The sequence below is a fragment of the Hetaerina americana genome, unplaced genomic scaffold, assembly GCF_022747635.1.
Source record: "Hetaerina americana unplaced genomic scaffold, ioHetAmer1.1.p SCAF_5, whole genome shotgun sequence".
Lineage (NCBI taxonomy): Eukaryota > Metazoa > Arthropoda > Insecta > Odonata > Calopterygidae > Hetaerina > Hetaerina americana.
The window spans coordinates 67152520-67174061 of NW_027287095.1; the positions used below are offsets into that span (position 1 = coordinate 67152520).

The 21542-nt window shown below is 33.1% G+C and overlaps 1 protein-coding gene across 1 annotated transcript in view; it reads right to left on the bottom strand.

The window, feature by feature from the left end:
• Positions 1–1852: 1852 nt before the first annotated feature.
• LOC139694413 (transcription elongation regulator 1) overlaps positions 1853–21542 on the bottom strand; it is a 67312-nt gene continuing 47622 nt past the window's right edge. The window contains exons 13-18 of the mRNA XM_071592954.1: positions 10049–10387; positions 9002–9199; positions 7628–7782; positions 6429–6537; positions 6266–6343; positions 1853–3085 (exon numbers count right to left, since the gene is read on the bottom strand). Coding sequence (XP_071449055.1) covers positions 2861–3085; positions 6266–6343; positions 6429–6537; positions 7628–7782; positions 9002–9199; positions 10049–10387 — 1104 coding nt within the window. The 3' untranslated portion in view covers positions 1853–2860. The remainder of the gene's footprint in view (positions 3086–6265; positions 6344–6428; positions 6538–7627; positions 7783–9001; positions 9200–10048; positions 10388–21542) is intronic.

A 21542-nucleotide genomic window follows, 5' to 3' on the forward strand; every position in this document is an offset into this window, starting at 1 on the left:
TTAAGAACTGGAGGTAGGAATGAAAATCAGTTGAGAATTCATATAATCAGTTATGGCTGTTAATGATCAAGCTCTAGTTTGCCAGTCAGCCAAGGGGTTGTATGTATTGCTGAGTGAACTGATAATTCAGTGCGATAGATATGGAATGAGAATAAATGTAAATAAAACAACGGCTATGCGATTTTCAGAAGTCAATGAATGCTCTTAAACAATGATCACATTTTGGTGATTCATTAACTAACTAGCAGGAAAACTGCAAATTATTTTCACTTTGGGTAAATGCAACAGTTGATTTATTTGATATCAAAGTCAAAAAATGTTCATTTGAGATAGTTAATTCAGTGCCGGGCAAATATTGGCTGAAAAATGCTATCTCCAGACAATACAGGAACTTGGTTTTTGGCTAAAAATATTGGATTATAGAGAATTAAGTATTGTAGGAATATAGGATATTACTAGAGGGGGGATAAATGATGTTAAAACAAAGGTTTTCCAAAACTTTCATGCTGTGTATTGAGTACACATCTACATTACATTGTTGACTTACATAACATCTGTAACTGCATTTCTCTAATTTCTTATCAGAGATTAAAGTCATTTTTTACAATGTATTTTATTGCTTTATTTTCACTTTATTTTGAGTTGCAACCATATTCTTCAGCTTCTCTATGGGCCACTTGGTTATGAGTAAGAAAATAAAAATTGTGTTCTTTCAAATTTTGTTTAACCACTGAACATCATCTTGTGAGAGGAGACCTAGGTTCAATTCATATCAATTTTACGGAGAATTAGTGATTTTGCTGGTCCCTAGAATATTCTCAAGTTTAGGAGCAAAAAGATTGGGTGGCAAATGAATAAACAGGGAGATATAAATTATCCCACACCTGTGAGACTGAAAATTACCACTATATAACCTGCTAATGAATGAAATTTAAATTTCTCACCGTTACTAAATTGGAAAAAAGAGAGCCAAAAACAGGTTCAACATAAGTTTGACCATTTGTTTATGACTACCTATGACTGGTCTTCTTAAAATTCCATATTTACTTGAACACTTCCATTTCTCTAAAATGAATTTTTTGTTAACTAGTATTCAAAAAAGAGTTATAATGATAAAGAATTGTGACCACAAGCCTATAATTAACAAAAAAATTCACGGCAGTATAAACATTTTTCCCAAGACAATCAACAACTCTATAGTGAGATTTAATCAACTTTGACTTCATTTCCATCACTTAAATTATCTCAATGGGCAAAACCGCCACCGCCAGTGTAACATCCTCGTCTGCCATTCCAAGGGTTGCGGGTTCGATTTCCCGCCTGGGTGAGTTTTCCTCCACCTAGGGCTTGGGTGTTTGTAAATGTGATCATTATTATCATTGTTAACAGTTCGATGTCAAGGCCAAAATGTGCTGTTTTCAAACTGATGCTGAATAATTAAATAAAATATATGATGCATAACACAAAAGGGCCTCAGTTGCAAAATACATAATGAGGATACTAATTAAGGCTCATTCCACTAATTTGGCAATAATTAAGATACAAGAACATAATTCTAATTCTTATTAATCAAGAGAGTTGGAACAACCTTTTCCCCCATTAGTTTATCCTTTGGAGCACATTTGCAGGGCATCCAAACTGAAACAGCATGAACAATTAAATTAAAAAAGAAATTAATATTGTTCGTTCACCAATTTCATTGGCTTCACCATCATACTGATACTTGGATATCAATAAATGTTTCTAACTATTCTATAAAAATCCCCCAACTTCCACTTTTTCCATTCACTGATCATTGTAAAAAACTAATGACTAAAAGAAATTAGGAATACATTTTCATTCAAATTTAATCAATTCCATAATTATTACAAATAATTACATTATTAATGCTTGCACAATAATAGAATGGAATTCTCAGTTCATAAGATGTGCTAAGATATTCAATTTTGTAAATTATACAAAGAAAATGCACAGTACAGACTATATGAGTGATAATTTTAAACTTTTATGATAATTGAGACAATTCCGTCACTGATTATGGAACTTGTGAGTGAGCACTAATTTGCCACAGCTTTCAAATAATTCTGTGGTAAATTTCCCCATTAAATTAATGAAACAATTTCAGTGGTCAAACAGAAAAACATAAAAACAATTAATTTGAAGTGGCAAATATATAACAACACACATGTCAAGGCAATCATATTTCATTTATACAAATTCCTAAATGTTAAAATATAAAAACTGGAAAAAATTATTGTAGACTTAAATTTTTATTAGTTAAAATTGGCTTAACAGGGTCATACCATCAGTTCATTTAAAAATTGAAAGTGCACTTTTGAGGACTCGCAGATATGTACACTCAAAACCACTTTTTAAATCAATTGTTTCGTCACAAGTTTCTCGAAAATATCATTGCACTTCTTTACTCATTATAAAATTACTCGGTACACAACAACAAATTAACCACAAAGAAAAAACCCTGTAGCAATTGCATTCATTTCTTCAGGAATTATTGCTCCCTCGATATACTTACCTGTGGACTGCAAGTAGGATCTCAATCTGAAGTATATGCTTCAGCGTTGCCAATGACCTCTCATTCCTATATTCCTAGGCCATTAGTTGTAGAGAGAGTCAGAGAAAGAACATGGGCAACAAGACACTAATGGAGAGTGAGACTCAAGAAGGGAGGGATAAAAGAAGCCTATAAACATTAAATAATTATGGAATGATCACCAAAAAGGACAAGGCTCATTCTCTTGAACCCAATTGGGCAGATTTCCAGCAATGGTCAATATGCCTCTTTCACCTCTCACATTTCCAGATGAATTTCAATGTTTAAGACCTCTAACATTCACTGCCCTCACTTAGTGGGCCTGCGTGTTGGCTCTGAAGCAGTTGGAGGAGGAGGCGGACCCCGTTTATCCAAGTCTTCAAGGTATGTGATAATTAACTTTTTTCTCTCTTCTGGGATGTAGTCCAGAATTAGGTACCGCCTATCTTTCTTCAAAATATCCTCAATATCTCGGATATGTTGCTCATTTTCCTGGACCATTTTCAGAGACTTGTGGGTAATCAATTTAGTTTCCTGCCAATAGATAAAAACATTGTTAGCACGGCTTTCCTTTTTACTTATTTATAGCCTATTCTTTACAAATCATTGAATTTGTCTAGATGATTTTTCAAACAATAAAATGTTTACCTAATGAGGGAACATTAATGTTTGACCCATTAAATTCATTAAAATCGTAATTATTTCTTTTACATAGTAATTATAATTTATATACTGGACTTTTTGAAGGGATGCAGAATTCTGATTGTCCTATGTATGCCATCCATAATTATTCATTGAAAATTTTTTATAAGCATCAAGAAAAATATGCAACACTTCCTATGTAAATGTAAAATGAGCATACCTATGGCTATGAAGCAATGAAAAACGAAGTAGCCGAAAATGTAAACTTGATTGGCACTAGGTTTGCACAGGCGGTTATCATTCTTTTCTGAAGAGGCTTGCTTGGCAGGCAAAACACCTGGTGTCAGGTTCTCTCTATGCACTTACCTACCCTTGCTACTTCTTTCCTTGTTTTTTGTTCGCATTTGTCTGATTGATGGATCCCAGACATCGGATTACTTGTATATTCTGAATGAGTGAGTGTGATTCACAAAGGCCTGATACCCCTGAGTGAATGAGTGAGTGCACATTTACGGAAGTCCTTTCTGTTTCCTTTTGCTATTTCTCTGTGATTGATGGGTCAATGACTTAAGAGAAATTCTCGTAAACCCCGTGTGATTATGTGTGATTTGCAAAGGGGTCTGTTTCTGAACAAACCTGAGGGAATGAGTGAGAACTTGTGACCATCTGTTTTATTTGTTTTTGTGTGATAGATGGAACCATGGCATAGGAGGAATCCTTGTAAACCCTGAACGAGTAAGTACTTGTCAATTGCAAAGGCCCGTTTCCAAACTTACCCGAGTGATTGAGTAAATGAGCAAAAATGTGCATACATCTGTTTTATAATTTTGTATTCATCTATGTCATTGTCACACAAGGAATCCTTGCAAACGCTGAACAAGTGAGTGAGTGCGATTTATGGTCTTGCACACCTGAGTGATTATGTGATTGCGAACGTGAACTTGGGCCTTTTTCTTTTTTTATTTCAATTTTTTTCATTCCTGTGTGAGTAAAACGCTTCCCTGGTATAGGATATATCCTTGCAAACCCTGAGTGTGTGTGTGAATGCGATTCACAAGAGTGACCATTATTTCTTAACACACTATATTGATTGAGTGGTTGTAAGTTGGTTACATTATTTATTAATTTTGCTTTTTTGTGAGTGATTGAGATATATGTGGATCACTGTTCCCCAAACACACCCAAGTGATCAAATGCATGTTCCCTATCTTACCCCTTTCTCGTAACTTTGTTTTCACCTCCCCCTTTACAAACCTAGTGCCAATGAAGTTTACGGTGTCGGCTATTTCGTTTTTCACTCCTAAGTAAACACTTCCTTCATACACCAATGTGATTGACACCTACTTTATAAGGTGAAGCAGGGTAATTGCAACCATCCACTTAGGAGAGCATTTTCATTCAAAGATCAGACAATGCATATGTAGCAAATTAGACATCCTAGTCGAAGAATGATTCACTACTTTGTAATACCTGATTCTTTATTTCGTAAACCACACGCTTGCAAAATATTCTTCAAAAAATATCTTGTGGCTGTCTTTGGTTTGTCTTTGGAGGAGTGTCTTTACTCAATTTATTTTAGAATTGGTGTATTTAAAATGACCCATCTTATTTCTCGTGTCATAATACTATATATTTTTTACCTTTCCTTGCAATTTTCTTTAGATACTTCATCATTTATTGTAATCATCAGCAATAACATTTTTGTACTCTTAAGATATTAATTATGTCACAGGAATCAGGTTGTTATATCTACTCCACTTACTAGTTTTATTTATGATATATATTTTTCAATTGCTTGTAGTTACTCAAAATATTCTACTTTGTTCCTACAAATGCACAAGCTATCCAATGCACTAAAAGTGTGTTATCTACATAATTAAGTTTTTGACTTCATTTTTTTTAATCCATACCACACACAAATAAAATATTTTCTATGGTACAATTGCATTATCACAAATTGAGACCTGCAGAGAAGCTTTGGCTTTGAGTGACCAGGATGATTATTGGTAATCTTATATTGTAGACTATAATAAATACATGAATATTTTTAAAAAGTTACACAAATAGGATCGTTTAGTATTTCTTTAAACAAAGATTTAAATGACATTGTTTTTCCAAATTAACATTTTCCCTCCAATAAATTTTAGTTTATTCTCATGAAATATCATGAGAAAGGGTCAATATAAAAGGTGGAATGTTGTTAAGGTGAAATTTGGAAGAAATCGCACCTACCTTACTTTTAATATTAATGTCAACTGATACCCCAGGGCAACAACAGGATGTGTTGGCCAAATGTTTGGGGAAATGTGAGAACCCTTGACAATATTTGGTAAAGTAAGTGGAATTCTAAGAAATACAGAACTTGCTGCTAAGTTATTGATTTATAAAGTATCAATAATACAGGTACCTGGGAATTATTCATTCAAGAGAGATTTTTTGTTTGTCATAATACTGACCAAAGGAAAGGTTTAGCCGTATATTGCCATGAACAAACCACAGAATGAACAGTAACCAGTTATTACAGCATAAACTAAACATCCTAAAGTTGTACAACCTATGTTACACACTTGATCATTCAGCCTGTGCACTGTGAGATGATTGGGGTTGAGAATATTCTAAGTTCTCCCAAAAGTCAGCAATCAAGAATTCATATCTAACCTTGACTAAATTTGATTATCAAGCTAATTATTTAGCCCAAACCTTTCCAGCAAATATCTTATCCAGGAAAGTGTTAACACCCAAATGCACCTGCATCTCTTTTGAGATGTGCAACCAATTTACCAATGTTCCCACAACAGAATCAGCAAAAAATGCTGATGAAAAAATGAAAGATACATTCTAAATCATGAAACTGCAGAAATCAGCCAAGACCATTTCAGCATAAGGGAAAGTTGAATTGTGTTTAAAATGGAAGTTATATCGTACCATGTATTGAAGATTGCTTGAAGGGGTTGAGATAAAAATATTATTTAAGCTGCAGTTACTATCAGCTTAAATTTGAATAAAGTTTGATTCCATATCAAACAAATTAAAACTGATAATTTGAAAAAATGCATCCAATTAAAAACATACCTTCAAGAGTTCCCTAAAATCTGCTTTAGCAGCAACCAGCTTATCTTTAATATACTCCTTAAATTCCCTTTCACATTTCTGTAAACAATTGTAAAGGGGATTAATTATCTTACAAGCAGGTTAATTTATTTTCATCTAAGATTTAAATAGAAATTAGGCATACCCTATCACTGGAAGAGAATTTGCTATATCGTGGATCTTCCTTAATTAATTTTTTTATCTCCTTCCAAGCACTTGTTAATGTCACCTCAGCTGTTTCATCCAATAGCTCTCTGAAAATAAAAAAGTGGTAAATTAAGTAATAATAAGGAAATATGGAAAGACCAATTTACAATAAATTCAAATATGATACTGATGCTAAATTGTACACACATTTTCTGAATGGGTTATTAATTATTTCTGTAAAATCCCTATATAATGAGTATGACATAAAATGAGAATTTTTATTTAGAAGTAATGGCTATGGTATCATTTATCAACAAATGCTTCACTGGTCTAGTAAATTAGCCCACTATTGCACCTAAAACAGCCAATCAATATTAAGAGCATCTAAATTTCATGAAAAATCACATATACATTCTCCACTTTCACAAAACGTGTTTATTTCTCAGGAATTCTTGGTTTTCCAAGTTTTATCATTTTCAACTGGACTTCACAATTTTTATTGGACTGCTGCACCATCATGTATGGTAAATATAAATTCTTGACAAACCACATTAACTTCAGATTAAAATTTTGTGGCAATAAGCATGTGTGAAAATTTCTAAAAAACAATTTATCGGTGAACATGTTGTATTTCCTATTATATGGGCAAATTATAATAGTAGCATATAGAGTAGTATCATAAACCTTATGTTTTACTTTCTAGGATGTCATTCACCATAGATAATTCAGCCAACCAACACGAAATGGGTGGCAGAAGTACAATCAGTAAGTAAATACATGAAAATTGTCAACATTTTTCTAAGTGAAATCATGTCACAAAGTCTTGTGGTAAGATATTCATCGTAATCCTACTAACATAAAAGGCTGTAGATGTTTTTTGAGTGGAGTTTATAGCAATGCAAACAATCTTAACATAATTCCCCAACAAGGTTAATTGCTTTCATTTTGACGTCTCCCAGAAATAGAATTGTAATTCAAGATCTTATAATCTAACACACATTATTACACATCTCAAAACACATGATAACCTCTAGCAAGACCAAGTTAACAAAAAATGAATGCAAGAATTTTTCAAAAATAAAGAAAAACCTTAGAGAATATACTAAACAAATTTTTGAACAAGACTAACTAAATGATAAAACGCTTACTCTTGCTTTAAAACTATTCTGTCCATGAAAATTATTAACACAATCTTACCGGAACTTTTCCTTCTTCCGTTTTGATAACTGCTCAATATGCTGATTGAAAAGTTTTTCCTTCTCTTCTCTTTCTAGCAACTCCGCTAATTCCCACCTATGATCCTTACGCAACTGCCGTTTGGCTTCCCTCCATGCCAGGTCAGCATTTCGAACCTAAATTAGTTAAAAAAACAATAAGTGCTTCACTCAAACTCTTATAATTATAAATTTCACATACATAATAAACGGAGCAAGTGCATTTTCAGTGCCAACAATCATTAATACTTTTGATTAATATTACTGCAGCATTACCTCATGGAACTCTCACTACTTAATACAATCAGGGCAAAAAAAGGCATGTTTAAGTAAAGCATTTTTATAGCTTCTTAGCATAGTAATTGCAAGTTGCCTAAGGTCAACAGTTATAATAATAATAATTTTTTTGTCCAAGGATTGGTGTAAAACAACAATATTGGAAACCATAAAAATAGGAATTCAAAGAAGCATTCATATAGAGAGAAAAGATGCACAATAATAATAAAATTCAAAAGATTAAAAGAATTAAGGGATAGTGTTTGATAATCAAATACATTGCGGGCTATGAATTATGTGGCACAGACATTGCAGTGATTTCATTGCATACTTTACAGTGATGTAGTAACAGACAATGAAGAAATTGTAAATTGAGATGTGGGATAAAATTACAATGCACTGGAATTTTGAGCATTGAATTGAAGGAAGACCAAGGCTGTTGCACTTCTTGACGAAAAAAGAGCATTTAGGGCATTATTCCATCATTGAACAACATCTAGCAAAGTACATACTAGATTATTTGGTTGTACAGCAGGGATTTCACCATTTGTTGGCTAACTTTTATTTTTAAGAAGTGATATTTAACAATTTCTGAAGAAAATTCTGTGTGCTACCACAGGTATTAAAAAAAAATTTTTACTAGCATAAAAAATTATCCTTTCTGTCAATTTGAATAATATTTCTTGATTTTCCACATTTTGATACTTAAATATTGGGTTGTTAATGGGTTCAATGGTATATTATATACCTTCGCACTTATTACCAGGTGAACTTCAGGCTGAACAATCACTAATCACCAATAGTGGGAAAAAGGCCTCAGTTATTAATTGGACTCTGCAATCTATCACATATCACAAGCAACACATGACATGACAATGTTATCTATATGGGTTAACATCAGCAAAGCAATACATTCAAAGAGATTAAAATTCTAAATAACAATTAAAATAATTAAATAAAAACCTAATCACCATAAGAAAAAGTGCACCAACTGGAATTGATATTAGAGCTTATGAGGACAGGTTTTGATTCCAGGCTTTTGATCAAAGGTCATTTATCACCAAATCTAACCTATACTTACTAGATCAGCAAGAAGAGCATTGAAATGCTGGACAGCTTCATCGTGTTTGTGCTGCTCCCTCTCTTTGTCACGGTCTCGCAAATGGGTGGCTAAGGTCCTCTGCACTTCCTTTTCTCTTTCACGCAAACTAGCTTCCATTCTTGCTTGTCTCTCACGTTCCCTTGCCTCTTTCTCTCTCTCCTCCTCAGAATTATCCTCCTATTGCCAGAAAAAGGAATAATCAAAAATATAGTATATATTACTGTGAAACTGTAACAATGGGCATCATGAAAAAGGTATTTCACCTCTAGATAACATGAAAACTCCAATATTTCAACACATCACAACACAAAGATGGCCACTGTAAGTTAGAAGATGGATTGAAACATGCATTTATCCCATAAGAATAAAATTTGTGTCATGTAGCACATTGATATGCAAATTAGTCTAGCAAATGGTAGCATAGGTATTCTAATATATTTACAAAAGAGATGTTTTAGGCATGATATGGTGGAAATTCATGAATACCAATTTTTAATTTTATCATATGCGTATTATAATTTTATGACATGTTCATGAAATAAGCTTAAATAATTAGAGTAATTGTAGATTAAGTAGATTATTATACACTCTTGATGTATGGGTACATGCAAAAAAACAATACAGCTAATATTTAGTGCCAAAACTCTTTGAACACCATCTGCTGACTACCAATTGACAAAAAAAAAGATAGACAAATATTAAAACTAGTTATCAATTTTGTATTGCTGCCATTCATTTTATCTGGAAAAATGAAATTACATCCAAAGTCAATCCTGTCACTGACTGTCAAAGTTTATGACCTTCCCTGCCAGTGTATTTAGCCAATATCCATTAGTTCATTTCTGAATAAACACACAAATTTACAATCAGCTGATATATTTCATTTCCACAGAACACTTCCAAGCAACTGACAATTTTGGCACTCTTGCATCTAAAGAGCACATTTTATTTCTAATGTCTGGGATCATCAGACTAACTCTTACAGGAAATGGGGACTGGAAGATTACCGGTTAAGTGCAACCTCACCTCAGAGCCCTCCCTGTCCCGAGACTCATCCATTGGTACAGGCTCCTTCTCTTTAGTGTCTTTCTCCCTCTCCTTCTCCCGTTCTTTCTCCCTTTGCTCCCGCTGCTCCCTCTCTCTTTCTCGCCGTTCCTTCTCTTTCTCTCGCTCCCTTTCTCTCTCACGCTTCCTCTCCTCTTTTAGAGTCTTCTGAAAATCCCTGAACCAATCCTCCCTTGCTGAGCTTGACTCTACAGCCTTGTAGCGAGGATCTGAGTCGATGCGCTTCTTCACTTCCCCCCATCGGGTGTGGCGGTCCACTTCACCACGCTCCCTAAGCAGTGCCATGAACTCCCGTTTTACCTGAGATGCGAAGGGAAGAAGGGCAGAAGGAGTGGAGAGGATAGAGGAATGGAGTGGATCCACATTATGTGATGGGATAACAGAACCAAAGGAATGAGGAAGGGTGGTGGAATTCCAAAAGAAGGGAAGGAATGATAGAAAGTTTGTGGGGAGAGAGCCAATTGTATGGGAGATGGGAGTCGAGGATGGAGGATCAGAGTGTTGGAGAGAGGATTGATGGCCAAACAAGGGAGAGGAGGAGGGAAGGGAGAAACAAAAGAATTAGTCACATTCATTGAGATAGCCAACCCCAAGCTCATCGGTCAAGAGATTTCCTACCTTCCTCTCCCTCTCATAAGGCATCATCTTAACATGAGCAAGTATGTGTGTGTGCAAGCACATGTACCAGAGTGACAAGTTTATCAAGGGAGAGGAGAGAAAGATACTTTGCTCCCACCGAGCGTTGCTATACCTAAATCAGCACCAAACATCTCCAATCAAAGATGGAAACATAAAACACACATGTAAGGTATAACTGACATGTTAGATAGCAAAAAAGACTGAAAAGGAGATTTTTTTTCAATTATACAACATCAATTAATTAAATATTGTCATTCAGTTACAATTCCTGCTTTCACTCCATAGACATAGTTTGTGCAAGTGATTTGGAAGCAAACATTTTGCATTTTTTATGTTTAACAATGGTAACATTTACTGAGAAGTGATTTTAGTTTACACGAACATTTTTACTTTTTATAATAAAATATTTTTACAACTGTTACAAAGCAACCAACAGGCAAGAAGTATATCTTAGGTTTTGTTTTACTGAAAACAAATTTGAATGTACTGATTAATGTGCTTTTAAAATTTGAAAGCATGTATTTTTATCTTCCAATGGCACCATTCAGCAGCAAAGCTATTTCTCAGATAAAACTGAAGTTACCCCATGGTTCATGCAGTAGTACTTCAAGATCTCACACAAAAAATATAAACGCTTCGATTACAAAGGCTACCACTCCTGAATGTGGCAAGATCCTCTAAATCATGTCATATATAAAAAGCCTTTGTACAAGCATGATATATGTCAGAACAATCGGGACAATGTGAATCTTTCATCAAATAAACATTTCACGTGTCTGAAAAACAGTACTCAAGTAATTCTATAAATTAATCTCCACCATATTCAGCAGTGCTACCCTTAAAAAAAAAAAAAAATGAAAGAGCTTATAGATTCACCCAAGACAATAGTTTAGATTTCAAGCTACCACATTAACTGAAACCTTGGCTCTATTCCACAATGGAGCTGTGAATAGTTACTATTATAAACAAGTATTGATAAACACTAGCTACCAAGCTTAATGTACCAATAAAAATCCGCAGAAATTCTAATTATGTGGCAAAAGTAGGTAGCAAGGAAAGATTAATTCATAAAATCAGGGATGAGCCATAGCACATGAAGGGGATGAATGAAAAAATGCTGGTGAGGTCTGCTTTTCGCACCAGCAAGACTTCTAACACAGTATGATCCTCTCACCAAAAGGCCCATTCCTTTTGAAGTGATGAGATTAAGGGCTGCTGCATCACAACACTAGGGACCCACTCCTCAAATTCAGTGCTGGTGTCAAAACAGGCTCACCTCATGAATAAACAAAAAACCAAAAGACTTCTATTGGGTGACCTCTCCAATTCACTTCCTCATTACAGAATCTAAAACTTTTGACTAAAACTCAATTGAAATGCTTTGGCTGTACAAAATAGGAATTATTAGACCAAATCAAAAACTCAAATTGAGGAAAAAATTTTCATCAGAGCAATTACAATGCCATCCTTCAATCTCTTTCCTTAATGATTATCTAAAGAAACAATACGGAAGTGTAGACTAATACCAGTCACATCATCACCCATAAGGCATTGCTCTGCCCCAAGACCCGAGAGCTATTCCATTATACGTGGCAATGTTTAGATTGGATGCAAGGCTACGGCGGCCATCCTGACGGAAGCAAGGCGGGGTCTCAGTGTCTGACAACAGGAAAGTTGGTGGTGACTTGAAAGTGAATAAAGTTTAGTGGTGCGTTAGCGACTGTGGAACTCCACACCATGTGACAAAAAGATTTACAGTCTACAAACCAAAATGGACATTTAGAGTTGAAAATGTTAACTAAATTAACTCAGTGAAAGTACGCATTTCATATTTCTAAAAAAATTAAAAAATGTCTCAAAAGATTTTATCTCAAGATCTTTACTTATTTGAAAAAAGCACAAACTTTAGTGGTGATCATATTGCATGGCATAGGAGAGCTAATACAATGCCATATTATCCACCAATCGGTGAGTCTTTCATTTCCCAAATAATTAATGTTACACTTTTAAGAAATTCATCTGATAAAATCAGCACACTTTTTTCAAAACTCCTTTTGATAATTTCAATTTGTAGCAATGCTTTGTGCATCATAAAACATTGCACAGTTATAAATAGAAGAATACAGCATTCTGGAGTTACATAATTAAAATACCTGAAACACAACAAAATTCAACTCTGCAAAAATAATGGACACTTCCAATTTACAGTAATGATCCAATAAAATAATTCATGACCAATTTCTCAAGATGCTAACAAAAGAAGATTAGTGATAATGTACCAGTTCCAGCTAATCAGTTACTTCAGATGTTTTATTTTCAATCAGAAATTTGTATGAAGGAAGGCACATCCAATTATCCTTATTTTGTAAAATCCAGCAAACAATTAATTTATTCAACCCTTCTCATTGCATTATTTTATTAATAGCTGTTTACACCCTGTAATGTAATATGAAAGTAAAACATGCAAAAGTTTGAAATATATTCATAATCATGGGATTACATTAAGTTTTAATATTTTTTCAGTAATTGGAAATATTGTAACAGCTGATCCTCATCATTAATCTAATAATGAATTATATAATCTGATGAGTTATGTCCTCATCATAAAACTTCAGTAGTGAAAATATACATAACTGACAAAGTACACATGTCATTCAGGCATAGACATTAATATAGAGCAAGTATTATTTGGCTAATGAGAAACATGACTTTCTGCTCATTAGTAAATTAGACATCACAATCACTAATTTAAATAAGTCATTTTGCTACTGTAAAACTTAAGAATGTCTCATTTTATACCACTGGTTTTAGTGAAATATCCATGTTTTATTCATATAATGATCCTAAATCATAATCCTTCCCAGCCATAAGTTACCCATTTCCAATTGTCTTTTATTTTTACGATGCAACTGAGAACAGTATACCATCAAATTACTTGCATTCCTCTAAATACATAACCCCATGTATTGAATACGTGATGCATGATTCCATGCTGAAATTTTATTTTTTAACATCAAAATCAACACAATATGGTCATGAAAAACAGAAGGAAGTTCAAACCATGCTTGGATTTGACAATATCCCTATATTTGTACAAATTTATTCAATCCAATAGTCTGTGGAATTTCTGAATCAAAGCCATTAAAAATATGAAAAAATGTTTTGCCCATATAATATAATTATTACTTTTTCCAAAACAATTTCTTCAATAATTATTCAACAATTATTAGAATAATAATATTTCACTAGAATAATCATTATAAGTTTACTTTCCATTAAAAGCAGCAAAATGCACAACTTTAAGAGAAATGTTCATTTTTGTGAGTTTGTTTTATCTTCTTTATTAACTGCAAGGAATATTACCAAACACTCAAGTTTATTGCAATAGTGAAGAATACAATTCCTAGATTTAGTGGCACCCTCGCAATTTTCTTAGAAAGTTCAACATTAATTTATCTATTCTTTATGAATCAGAATCACCCGGGACAATGTGTCTTCCAATGCCCATCAATAATAATGACTGCAATGTTTTACCTTTAACTTATAAAAAAATCATTCCAAAGTTGATATTCTTCAGTGCTCCTATTCCTAATCGCATTTTCCTCATGCCAATGTTTTTTCCCAAATCTCTAAAAGACTTTCTATCATCATTTCAATCCACTTGTTTTTTAGAGGATATTTTTGTATCAATAGATCAAACTTTTGAATGCTTGTTGAATATTGAATGCATAAAGCCATCGCATAGGCTTGGACACAAAGAAATAAGTCAACATCTATGCAAATAAAATGAACACTTTTTTGTCAAAGGAATTCCTCTGATGAGAAAAAATAACATTGGATAATGGCAGGGAAATTCTATGAACACCCATTCCTATTATTCTCACACTATTAATACAAAGTTTTACAATAATGGAAGCAAAATTTCAATTTTCTCTTAAGTCATCAATTATTTTAATTAAACATCGATCTAAAAAAACGAATTGACAGCTGAATAACAATCATTCCGAACTGTAAAATAAAACACATTTAAGTCAATATATTTGTCTGTAAAAGACAAAGATTAAAGCTATGATCTCTGTAAGCTATAAGCTCTGTAAGATAAGAAGCTGTGGGAAAATTGAATAGCAGAGCCACACAAGGCATTTTAGACATGTAGAAAGAATGAAAAGGACGAATTATACAATAGGTATGAAATAATGCCAGCCTCAGAACCTTATGGATTTGGTTAACATTTTCCTGAATAACTGACTACCAAAATCCACATCAATAATTAATTATGAACTAGAAAGTGTATCAGCAGACAATGATGGAGATAAAAATGAGAAAGGCCACAATGACAGCTATAACACTGAAATACTGACTTGATAAGGAATAGGCCGCTAAAATATTTGAAGATAATTTTATGATTTCCACATTTATGCCATTCTGAATAACTTGCAATATCCAATGATCACACTTAGGGCAATATGTAGGCTTCACTACTACCGAAATAATTTTGTGAGAATCATAGGGAAATAAATGGGAGGGCCTTCAAGAATTTCTCATTATACCAAGACAGCTCCATAATTCATTGACAGGAGGTTTGTTAATTAAGGGATTACTGTAATAACTGTTTGAATTAAAGAAAAACAAAGATATTTATATTGGCAGAGCATTGCTCACTTATATAACTGAAAAAATACATTTTGGTTACTGAGATTTGCCTGAGGTTGAACTCTTAATGATAACATACAGGAATCAAAGAGAATGAACATGGCCGGCCCTAAATGAATTTAAAAAATACATATAAATTTCACTTGATTTTCTTTATACTTTTCAAAATAAAGACAAACACAAACTTTTCATTATTCTCCTAATGTTTACTAGGATATTTCACCTCCTGCATGATTGATTTTCAATGCTTCCAAATTTTCTCATATTTGACTTTGAATTTACAGCAGCACTTAAAAAAAAAGAGACAAATGGTAAATGCTGACATTAAAATTAAATGTCATACCATTGGGGGCCATTTAAAATCTACATATTCATTCCCTGAAGGTGGCGGGGTAACATCATCGTCTGCCAACCCAGAGGTCACAGGTTCGATTTCCCCCTTGGTGGTTTTTCGTCCACCTAGGGCTTGGTTGTACATTCTTGTCAAAATTGCTATATCAATATTCAAAGTTCGATATAAAGATCTAAATGCTTTTTTTGGACTAATGTAAAATAAATAAATAAACAATCTATTGTTCCAAGGTTTGAAAGATCATATGTGATATCCAATTTACTCCAAGTCCCTGATAGGAAAATACCTCAAAATATCATTACATTTCCTATTCAATTCAATTGAATTTTGCCATCAATGTCCATTCCCAATGACATTCATAAATGTGCACAAGATGCAAATGGTAATGATTGCAAAAATACAGAAAAATAACATTTAAACATGGCTTAAATTGAAAAGTATGATAAACTACCTTTTCTAAATTGTCTTGATTCTTCAGTAATGAGAGCTGTGAAATGCGATTTGACATTTGAAGTATTAGCACATTAAATTTTTAAGGCTAACTCTTAAACACAAGTGCCAAGAGGGATGTTGCAAGACACTTTTTTTTTGTTGAGATAAGCCTAACAACAACTCCAAAAACTGTTCTTATAATTCAAAGGAGGAAAAATCAATTAATCTATAACATTAATTAATTCACTAAATGAAAGCATTTTAAAATGCACAAAAAGGAAATCAACATAAGAAAAAAAGAAGAGCAAAATATTATTCATCAGGATTAAGATTAAGGTATGACTTTGAATATCATTTCCAATAAAAAGAATGAATATTTAACCATGCAAATTTAGTTTAACCACATTATTTCTCTTGCAATTAATTACTGCTCAAGGCATGAGTAGCCATTAAAATATATTTTATACAACAAATGGCAACAAGGAACATAATATAAGAATACTCTTTCAGATATCCCCAAGAATAAAGAAAATATCATAGTACCAAAGAATAGACACTGTCTATATTAATTATTATTCCCAAGATATAACTTGTTCAATTACTAAAAGAATTACTTATTCAAAACATGATATGAATAGGACAATCAATTAATGGAACACTTAATAGCTGGCACCTTCTCAAAAAATCTTGTTTGGCTTTCTGTTGATATTTTGAAGGGATGCATGTACTATTTTAACCAATACAAACCAAAATATGCTAAATATTTTTCACTATTATGTGGAAATAATCTATAGCTTGCAAACAGCTAGTATGTGATATTTTTAACCAGGGTAGAATCAGAAAAAGAATGATGCCAGAATATGTTCACTCTTTCTTCATTTTCATTCATACCAACTATCACTTATTCAAAACAACTTACAAATCTACTAAAATCCATAATAAAAATTACAGAAATAATTAAATTCATAAACATGAGCACAAATACATTTGAGGAATACAGCCAACACTATATTGTGGGGAACCATGTTAGTGTTCATACTAAGTTAAATGATATCAAATGGCATGGTACTCAACATAATGCTGCCTTGCCTTGAAAGCAAAATACGAGGGTCATCCGGAAAGTAGTACCCGTTCGTGCCGCATGAAGTGCTGACGACGCGAGTAGCCGCTGGACGAGGTCAGATAGCTTCAGTGGCTTGTCTGCCTTCTCTGAGCCAAGTTGCGTGACGCTAGCATTGCCTGTGTTGTTTCTGTGATTGTTTACAATGTTTAAAAAAATTGAGAACGCCGCCAGTTGTGAAGTGAGGGCAGTGATTAAATTCCTCAATGCAAGAAACGTTCGCCCATGTGATATTCATCGCCAATTAAAGGAGGTGTATGGAGACAATGTAATGGACGAGTCGTCTGTTCGGCGGTGGTGTCGCAACTTCAACATGGGGAGGGGGAACACACACGACGATGAGCGTTCGAGGAGACCGTCTGTCATTACAGACCAACTGGTGAGCTCAGTTGACGAATTCGTGAGGAACGATCGGCGCGTCACAATTGATGACATCTGTGAGCATTTTCCCAATGTTTCTCGAACAATTGTTCATGAAATTGTTAAACACCATCTGCATTATGCAAAAATTTGTGCAAGATGGGTCCCTCGCGTATCTCAATGAGCTGGCGGCGAAGGACTATGCAGCAGGAATACAGAAACTTGTCACACGTTATGACAAATGCCTTAATTTGCTTGGAGATTATGTTGAGAAGTAGTTTAAAGTATCCTCTTTCAAATAAAATTTTTTATGTTTGTTAATATTTACTTTTGTGTCTTTATTTCACGAACGGGTACTACTTTCCGGATGACCCTCGTATAATTTTCAACTCCTTTTAGGAGGTTTTCCAAGCCAACATTTCATTTTTGGACATTAGTGGCCAATAAAATATTTGCAATCCCCATGAAACTTTGTATTTATTGACTGTTTGGTTCAAATAATATTTCCATTGACAAGACGCTTTTATTCTAAACACTGCAATGGGTCCATTAGGAGCACGTGAAATTTTTCTTATCAATAATTGCAATGATGAAAAAGTACATCGACAAAATTAATTGGAGTGAGTTCCTAAAAGGCTGCCACATTGAAATTCTGTGTGAGGCTTATAGACAGATGAGTTCCCAACTCTTAAATATGTAATGGAAAAATGAAATCACAAAACTTCCAGGTCAGAAATTCATTTCCTCAAGTGCTACAAAAAATCAAGGGAAGAAGTGGCTCTAACATCATTTTTGAGGGTGCATCCCAAATACGCCTATAGATCTGTTTTTTCACATTTAGATTGAAACATAAGGCTTAACATGAGATATGGATGGTTTTATTTTTATAAGGACCACCCATCAAGTTTCCAGTTGTTTTACACCCTGTAGTAACTGGATCAATCATTTCTATCGCCATAAACTTCTTTTTAATCCATTAAATTTCATGTGACTGGACGTCCCAGTCAAGAAACTAAAAATGGCAGTTAAAGGTGTCTAATAATGATACTCAATTAATTGTAACAAAGAATAGTAATATTTCATGATTTTAACATTACTGCATAAGAAGTGAAGTAACTGAAAATAATTTACATGACAAATGTATGAGCATGAAATATTTAATAAAAACAATCTGTCATAACTAGAAATGTTTGAATATATCATAATTATTTGGAAAAGAAACAAAAACTAAAATCCTCTCAAGTAGGCATTCAACATTTCAAATTTTTCAAAATTTCTAATTCGGACAATATTTCTTTCAAATAGTGATTCACATCAAACCACACATCATTTAATAGCTGTAAAGGTTCTAGAAGTATACATGTAGTTGCACTTTGTAGCCTTGGTCATTTTATTAAACTATCAGTTCAAGTTTCAATTGTTTCAATAATATAAAAGATTTCCCAAATGACTACCATTTATCCAAAAAATGACCTTACACTCCAGTTCCAGGATATCATGTCTACTAACAATTAGCCACTTCATAGGCAAACGTTAACAGCATATAACCAAATTTTCAATGCCATTTAATAAGGTTTATGCTTAAGTGAGCATCCTTCAGTGATTTTCTATTCGCACAATTTTAAGTAGTTATTCAATGTTATACTTGATACATTTTTTATCTCAATTTCATATGCATTTAGTTATAAAATGATAAAGGCTTTCCATCAAAATAAATAAGAGGTGAGAGCTCATTATTGGAAAATGTTTTCATGTGATAGATGACTGCAATTTCCACAGAATCTGATATGTTTGTATGTTAATTGACCATTAAAATCAATGAATCACCTATTAAGGAAAAGTAGCACTTTCTACAAATCAATGAGAAAAATCAATTAGTATTCCCATGCATCACAGAATTATCACGAGAGTCAGACCTGCTTTGCAGTTACATCACTTCTGATAAGCTGACACTATTAGATGATTAACTTCAAAAGACAACCTAGAATATTTGGTGTCGGATGAAGCAGGTAAGACAAATCATTATTATCATCTAAGGAATGAAATTCATCAAACAAAAACATCCACTATACTTTTAAAATATAACACATTAACAGCACAACAAAAACAATACTTGAACACCCATTATTATACTAATATCATTACACAAAAACTACAATTTTCCTAGATTATAGATCCATAGCGTAACAATAATATTTGTAATATTGATTTGTTTAAGTGTCATCAAACTTAAAAGCAGCAATCTAAAAGAAAACTGATTAGAGAACAAAGAAATTAACATTATCACCAATTTATGTTTTCACATAGTTTATGCTTCCTCTCTTTTAATCATCAAAATAATTTTAAAAAGACACTTAATGGTAGACCAAGCAAGGGAAAGACACTAATAATAATTATTGATACTAATGCACAGTACAAATCTTACTAAAATTCACTGTAGTGTTAAGGTAAAATAAATGACCACAACTGGTGAAATAATTACAAGGACTTAGCCAATTCCTCATGCAGGTCTTAATATCCAATGCTAATATCTACTTAATTTGAAAGGGACACTCATAAAATTGTGATAGGTATAAGCAGACTAGGATATGCAACAGAAAAAGTTGCCATTTCTCTTTTACAGTATGATAAAGAGGTTGTATTACTAAAATGACTTTTAAGAATAATATTCTAAAGAAGATACCAGTTAACTTCAGACTTGGATGTTAAGATAATCAAACATTACTTGAAAACTGAAATCTACTTCCCCTGGAATTGGGTGAAACCTGAGTATAAACTTGCCAAAAGTTGCTCATTTTCGCATAGCAGCTAAAGAAAACTTGGAATACAGTGCAAACGCATTACAACAATATATATTACTTATTATCATGGAAATTTATCATAGAATACAAATGTCCATACTCCTTCCCTCATGCATTTATGCTTTGCTAGTCGGTGCAATATTTTGACCAGTATTTTGATAACACATTGCTGAAATACAGCACTGCAACATGCTTCTCTGATATTGTAGCTAAAACCACATACTCTGACCATTATTTCATTTTACTAGGTCACAATAGCAATCCCAATCATTAAATTGGAAGACACTATGAAACTATGCATAATGTCAAACCTAATGTTCTGGATCATCATTAGATACTAATCATAAAAGGTATTTTATGTGATGTTTTTGTTTGCCTGATATTTATTCGTAAACAGCAGCCCATAAAGATAAAGTATTATTTAATTCAAAGAGGGTATAGAAACCTTAATTATTCACTTTTCCAATTATGCCCATAAACAGTTGGAGAATTAGTTTGGCCCTTCACAGTGAATTTTATTTATTCCTGGATATAACTGGAGACAACCACCAAACAATACCAAAAATTATTATTTTTAATGAAATTGGATTTCTCTGAAATATCTGCTTTTTAATTAACTTTGACCACAACATAATTTATAAAACTTATATACAGTAAAACTCTAAAACAAAAAATTACTCTTCAAGTAAAAAGTTCCTTACATGGTTGATAGAATATCCACTAAGCTATTTAAAAACTAATAAGCACAAGTACAGCATTGGAAGACATAAGTGATTCATAGGTATTCTACTGCAAGTGCAAATTAACCATATGATGATTCAAAAGGAAGTTAACTTGAAAATTACATGAGCAACTACTTTGAAATAACCCAGACAGTAGAGATGGGTTAGTTCATTTCATTGTTTCTAGCACCAAAGGTTCCTGAGATTAGAACCCAAAGTAGAAATAGTGTGTAGGAAGCTTTGCTGTCATTGATGTTGATGCGAATCTTACAAAATTCTAGTAAATTGATCATTTGGGAATCATAACCTACGGAGAACAGTGTAACAAAATACTGATGTATCATAAAAAATTCAATAAAACGTTATTGTCATTATA